Source organism: Daphnia pulex, chromosome 10, assembly GCF_021134715.1.
Source record: "Daphnia pulex isolate KAP4 chromosome 10, ASM2113471v1".
Lineage (NCBI taxonomy): Eukaryota > Metazoa > Arthropoda > Branchiopoda > Diplostraca > Daphniidae > Daphnia > Daphnia pulex.
This window is the reverse complement of record NC_060026.1, coordinates 14,822,731-14,828,839: the sequence shown is the minus strand read 5'-3', so window position 1 is coordinate 14,828,839 and position 6,109 is coordinate 14,822,731. Positions and strand designations below refer to the sequence as shown.

At 42.7% G+C, this 6,109-nt stretch overlaps 2 protein-coding genes across 3 annotated transcripts; one reads left to right on the top strand and one right to left on the bottom strand.

Annotated features, from left to right (window-relative positions):
* The first annotated feature begins 75 nt into the window (after window positions 1–75).
* LOC124204017 (SUMO-activating enzyme subunit 1-like) lies at window positions 76–1,754 on the top strand. Its single transcript, XM_046601005.1, has 6 exons — window positions 76–321; window positions 396–561; window positions 626–882; window positions 950–1,143; window positions 1,220–1,364; window positions 1,471–1,754. Exons 1-6 carry the CDS (start codon window positions 230–232, stop codon window positions 1,631–1,633), a joined length of 1,017 nt encoding a protein of 338 aa, XP_046456961.1. The 5' UTR covers window positions 76–229; the 3' UTR covers window positions 1,634–1,754.
* LOC124204020 lies at window positions 1,728–5,418 on the bottom strand. 2 transcript variants are annotated; one of them, XM_046601007.1, is made up of 4 exons: window positions 5,248–5,418; window positions 2,735–3,234; window positions 2,488–2,661; window positions 1,728–2,239 (listed from the first exon to the last, which is right to left on the bottom strand). In XM_046601007.1, exons 2-4 carry the CDS (start codon window positions 3,226–3,228, stop codon window positions 2,074–2,076), a joined length of 834 nt encoding a protein of 277 aa, XP_046456963.1. In that variant the 5' UTR covers window positions 3,229–3,234; window positions 5,248–5,418; the 3' UTR covers window positions 1,728–2,073. The 2 variants fall into 2 exon arrangements, with proteins under 2 accessions (XP_046456963.1, XP_046456964.1); XM_046601008.1 differs by lacking the exon at window positions 5,248–5,418 and adding an exon at window positions 3,355–4,136.
* Window positions 5,419–6,109: the final 691 nt, after the last annotated feature.

Here is a 6,109-nt window from a genome sequence, read left to right as displayed (position 1 = left end):
TATTCGTTCGTTCAAAATTCGGGAAAAATTTGAATATCCAAAAATATTCTAATTCTGGAAATGGCAACGCAGCGTCTACACTCCATGAATTTTACGAAAATTCAGACGGACATATCCACTGCAGAGAGATCTGGGATTTTTCCAAACCTTTTTGTAGTTTAGATACTCAATTCGTCACTTTAATTTTGTTTAAAACATTTAAACAATCAAAATTGAAGCAAGTATTAAAATGGTGGCCAAAGAAGAAATAACCATCAGTGAAGCTGAAGCAGCACTTTACGACCGGCAAATCAGACTTTGGGGACTGGAAGCACAGAAAAGGTCTGCAAAAAGATAATGTTACTAAAAAATCTTGAGTGCATTTAACGCAAGTTATAAATTGCATTATATTGCAGACTTCGTGCAGCTCGAGTTTTGCTCATTGGGCTAGGTGGTTTAGGTGCTGAAATCGCCAAGAACTTGACTCTGTCGGGAATCAAATCCCTAACCTTGCTGGATCACAATGTTGCTGTTGCTAATTCTGCCAATTTCCTTGTTCCCCGAGAACTTGTTGGAAAGAATGTAAGTATTTCCTTCTAAAGCAATTTTGTCCTTATTGTTAATATCTGCATGTTTTGTTTGCAAGGTGGTTGAAGCTTCACTGGAAAGAGTGCAGCGTTTAAACCCAATGGTGGAAGTCATAGCTGACCAAGACAATGTTACCACTAAGAATGAAGATTTCTTTAGTGGTTTTGATGTTGTTTGTGCAACTAGATTGGCAGTTGAAGAGTCTTTTAGGGTCAACAGTATCTGTCGCAAGCACAGCATTCCATTCTATTCAGGGGATGTGTTTGGATTCACTGGTTTCTTCTTTGTCGATCTGCTTGAACATGAATATGCTGAGTAAGTGTTGAGTCAAGTAGAAACTGCAACAGTGAAATCTATATTTACATTTTCTTCGTGTATACAGAGAAGTAAATGTTGCTGCTCCAGCTGCCAATGATGCTTGCTCTTTGAAGACAAAAGCTGACCAAAGTGAAACAAAAACCGTCAAGCATATTCTCAACTATATTCCTTTACAAGCAGCATTTGAAGCTGATGCAGCAGCTCAGCTCAACAAAAGAAGTTGGCAGCGTATCAAGAGCCATTTCATCATGATGAAAAGTACAAATTCAAGAAAAATCAATTCCAATTGAATAGCTTAGGTGCATTAATTAATGTTGCCCGATATTCACCACAGGTTTGCTGATGTTCCGCTCTCAAATGAAACGCGATCCAGAAGTTGCAAACCGTCAGTCTGACATTGCGAAATTGTGTGAAATCCGGGATCACATTCAACACGAAATGAAACTGGACAACCAAATAATTGACAGCTGTGCATACGAGTAAGGATCGCAATAGAATTTTTTGATAGCCCACTAAGCATTAATATAAATTCAATCAAATGTCAGTGTGTTATATTATTTAATATTAATGTGAATTTATTTTTAGGGTGGTATTTGGCGAACTTAGTCCAGGGGCTGCGGTTGTGGGTGGAGTTTTGGCTCAAGAAATTATCAAAGCCGTGTCCCACAAAGACGCACCCATCCGCAATCACTTTTTCTTTAACGGTGCCACAGATTTCAACGGTGTTGTCGAAGCCATTGGATTTTGAACGGATTTTGTAACAATCTTCCCTTTTTTTTTTTTCTTAAATCAATCAATCTAATTCATTTTTCTTTGTGTTCGACATCTGGATTCCCAGTAAACTCAGTACACAAGTGGTTTATCACTCACGGCATCAATCCTATGCGGGACGTCCTTAGTTCGTTCCGCCAATTATTACACAATTTTTGGGGGGAGAGGGAAAAAATAATTAATCGGTCGCGGTTAAGCATAAATTAAAGATGGTGTGCAAAGTATGGGATTGGGTTAAAGAAAAGAGTTTTGGCAAATCTTTGTCATTTCAAAACAGGGGCAATTCACGGCACTTTTGCATATAAATAACAATGTCTAATAGTTGAATAAATATTAAATAGTCAATTCACAGGATGCCGCTGCAGTGGCGACTGGGCTCGTGCAGGGCAAAGTTCAGTCGCAATCTCGGTTGTTTCTTCAGGCCGTTGAGGGTGGTAAGAAGTAGCTGAAGAGGAAATTGGCCGCTCCGATAAGACTGAAAGCGCACCGGTAGCGCCGCTCACATTCTTCCTTTTCTTGTCGCCCAAACTCGGCTGCTCGTTGATACTCGGATGGTTTATCGTCTTCCCGGGATTGAGGGGATCTGTGCATTTGAACAAAAGAAGAAAGAAAAATGGGAGTTGAGTCACGCTACAGTGAAAGTTGGTAATAACGGTGGAGCTCCAACGGTGAACGCATTTAACTGTCGTAGACTCCATAAACTCACTCAACTCTTTCTTGCGGAACATTACGTAACTTTTTTTTTTCCTTCCCCCTTTATTTCCCATTTAGTTATTTAAAGTTTGGGAGAATTTCAGTTAACCGTGACGACATAAAGCCCTATGAACTTACAGCATAAAGTAGCGGACGGGGAACACCAGGTAGCCGTAGCGTTCCGGATTTCGGTAAGTTTCGCAGACTGAACGCTGCACGCACGTTTTGGCGTCCAGCCCGGCCAACGAGGCTACATTGGCTATCATGGGCAGAATGGATGAAGAGATTTCATCTTTTTTTGCTCTGCTGGATCTGTTTTTATTTTTAAAATTGAATTTCAAATTGAATTCTTCTCCTTCGTATAAATTTTGGAAATAGAACTTACTCGACGACAGTCTTCTTCCCTAAAGGAGAGCGGGCGGCCCAGACGTAAGGCATGATGGCTATACCACCGACAATGGCCAGACCGAAGAGCGACAAAGCGGCCTGTTTGGTGTAGTCCTTTCCGGCCGTGGCTCTGTCTGGCAGCGAGAAAGAGAAAAGCGGAATGGTAAAGGCGAGTGTCGTGTTGAAGATGCCCGACGAAGAACGGCCGGTTTCACCGTCACTAATTTCCCGTTTGACAATCTTCAACAGTTCACTGAAATCCCTGCCTTCCGATCCTTCATCTTCCTTATCATCTGCTTCTTCCACCTCTTTGGGAGTCACTGCCATTTCTTTGCTCAGTTCAGCTTCATCTTCCGTTTCGGCAACCTCCGAAGTATAAGAAGAAGTTCTGGACGTCGATGCTGCACTGGAACTGTTGAACAGACTCAAACTCTGTGAGAGGAGCAACCAGAAAACGATTCCTGATAAGACGTGCTTGTAAAAGTGACGCATTTTCACCTGTAATAAAACCAACAGAAAACTAAATCAATCAACCGACCAGGTACATCATAAAATGTTTCCATATCCTGCCGATGGCAGTTATCTCATTCCGCACCGGCTTCAGAGGATCTTATGTACCTTAATAACCGCTAAACAAAAAGTGGTAGAAAGTCGATTGGGTGCAGGAAATGAGCCACAATGGGACACGGACGAATGCAAACGAGTAACCAAAAGCGTCCGAAAACCGCAACACACACACGATAGACACACACAAACGTTGATGGCGTGCAACAAACAGTTGCCGAAAGAAAAAAGTATCTGGATTATTATTGCCGCCGCCTCCTGCCGGGCTGGAGCTATCGTCAAGACAAGACGGTCAGCAGCAGCAAAGAAGAAGAAATCGACGGAAGAGTCACGCTCCGAGTCGCGTGGGTGGTGGTTTCCTGTCGTCGTCGACTCGACGGAGGTATAACGGGATCGTCAGAGTCGGCATTGTTCATTCCATCCTTGACTCGTCGTCGTTTGGCCCCCTCTCATTGGACAAATGGACGACAACATAAACTCACTGGGTCAAACTAGTCGGCTTGTTGTCCGGCATTCGTTAACATCTTCCGCACCGCCATCGCGTCAGTTATTCTACACGGACGCCTCGCTGCCGCTGGACCAACACACGTCACGTCGCCTCATTAAAAGGTCAACTTCCGCACTGTTTAACAGTCCCGTTTTGTTTTAAATTTTTTCCGGGCTTCTTCCGTGTCTGTCAATTTGTAGGACTTATTTCCGGATGGGCAGATGACCTTCGCACTCCTCGATCGAGTTGTTTTAATCCGCGTGAGTCACCTGGAGCAAACCAAGACACTGGGTACTGGAAATTAAAGACGGAGCTCTCTCGACTGTTCCGTCCGAACGCTGCGCAACAACTACGGGATGTTTCCTCGTTGTCGTCATTTGACTACTCCTGGGCTTCTTCCCTTCCCCCCTCCTCCTCTCCCGCAGAGGGTTTCGATATAAAAAGAAAAGAAAAAACTCTTCTCTTGGAATCAACCTTTTGCGTGGGAACCTGTCATCCGAGGTAGACAGCCTAGAAACCCATTCTGGCGTGAGTATATTCCGTTCATTTAACTATAAGCTTACAGTACTATATTAAAAAGAGCCCAAAAGAGTCTTTTTTTTTATTTTGTTCAACGCGTGTTCTTATACATGTCTTATTCCAGTTCTTTTTTGTTTAGAAAGAAAAAGACTTAAATTCACGCGACTGCTTTTACTGTCACCCCAACATGATTGAATATTTCTCCACGAGCGTGTGACGAACGATTAAAAATGATTTCTTTCGCGTGAGAGAGACGCCAGCAGGGTATATTATAAGTGGTAGAGGTCAGCCAACCGCGTAAGTGTGTGCATATGCATCCGGACACTGAGCTGTCGTAACAGCACCTCAATTAACTTTACACATTTCGCGTGGGTAACTAGTCTTGCGCAATTGACTGGCTGATGGAAAGAAAGACCCCCTTCGTGATACATCCAAAGAAAAATGTTTTTTCCAGGTAATACCCAAACCTCATTCTCGTGTTCACGAAAGCCTCATATTAATTTTCCTTTTTTGTTTTTAGAATTTTCTAGACACCTGGAATCGTGAAAACAAGAAGGGGAAAACAACGCGCGGACGCACTTCATCATCCCTGACTGCTGGTTTCATTCCCCAGTGCTTTTGGCCACCCAGGTGCATTCTAAATAATTTTGGCGTCGCAGAAATAATACCGTATCATGTGGGTAAGCTGTGCAAAATGCAAAATTTCGATTGTTAGAAACAGCAGCGGGTGGCGGTTTTTACATAGAAACGGAAATGTGGGACCCATGGTTACTCTTTGCCTATTGAAGCTGAATAAAAATGCCCGAGACATTTTCATTTCTCGGAACTGTTGCGGCTGATGCGGATTTCCGACCGCAACTCAACATCAGGATGGTCGCAAGTATATACATTTATTTTGGAAGAAGAAGAAAGAAAATTACTGTTTAAAACCTGATGCCTACCTTCTGCGTTTTGACAGGAAAAGAGTTGAAGGGGAAGTTTGTTGTAATCACTGCCTCCAAGGAATAAGCGCGAGTTGAACTGTAATTTGACGTAACTAGAAATCAACTGTGAACGACGTTTGGCCAGACGTCGAGTTTTTATGATGTAGGTCGAGCCCAAGTGTTATACATCTTCTTCCTCCACTATTCTGTTTTACTGTTTTGATGCTAGGTTTGAGAGGAGGAGCTTGTCATTTTCATCCGGAGCTTGATAGGATCACTGCCGGTCATTTCGTGTCTCGCATCGAAAATTGAACGACTCCATCCGGATCTAACCGCCAGCTTTGGATGTTCAGCACCCTTTCCGGTTTGAGTTACGATCATAACGGCATTATCTGATCCATCACGACTATTACCTTCCACTCAAGTTTAAAAGAAATTTGTAAGTTTGAAAGAAAAGATATCGTCTTATCTATCAAAGTGCCCATTCATCTTTCAGTTTAGATTGTAGGGCATCTCCTATCAATCCTACTTGGTGATAGTTCGTACAAGACTGTTTGATTGTCATGCAGACCGTCAAATGTTGTGGGAAATGGCTACTAACCTTAGCCGTAGCTGACATAACGACAAAATTTCAATCCAACGGGAAAAGTTTAGATGGCTAAAAGTAATGCAACGTCGGGATTCTTTTTTCACGCGCCGATTGAATACTAATTAGCCAACGAATAGAAATAACAAAATTTTTAGAGTGCTGGTTAACATGGAAGTTCAAGATAGGCTATCGTCTCACGCCGAATACCGTATCGGTTGGCATTTTTTTTAAAAAAGGAAACGGGAATTTGGGTCCCGCCGACGTCATGTCTGTACGGTCAAATTAATGTGT

Bases quoted from the DNA above. Each gene is read 5' to 3' on its own strand.
- LOC124204017 (XM_046601005.1), top strand. From the start codon at position 230: ATGGTGGCCAAAGAAGAAATAACCATCAGTGAAGCTGAAGCAGCACTT. The intron at 322-395 runs GTCTGCAAAAAG...ATTATATTGCAG, and splicing joins GGACTGGAAGCACAGAAAAG to ACTTCGTGCAGCTCGAGTTT. The intron at 562-625 runs GTAAGTATTTCC...TTTGTTTGCAAG, and splicing joins GAGAACTTGTTGGAAAGAAT to GTGGTTGAAGCTTCACTGGA.
- LOC124204020 (XM_046601007.1), bottom strand. From the start codon at position 3,228: ATGCGTCACTTTTACAAGCACGTCTTATCAGGAATCGTTTTCTGGTTG. The intron at 2,662-2,734 runs GTAAGTTCTATT...AAATAAAAACAG, and splicing joins GGGAAGAAGACTGTCGTCGA to ATCCAGCAGAGCAAAAAAAG. The intron at 2,240-2,487 runs GTAAGTTCATAG...TCAAATGCACAG, and splicing joins CCCGTCCGCTACTTTATGCT to ATCCCCTCAATCCCGGGAAG.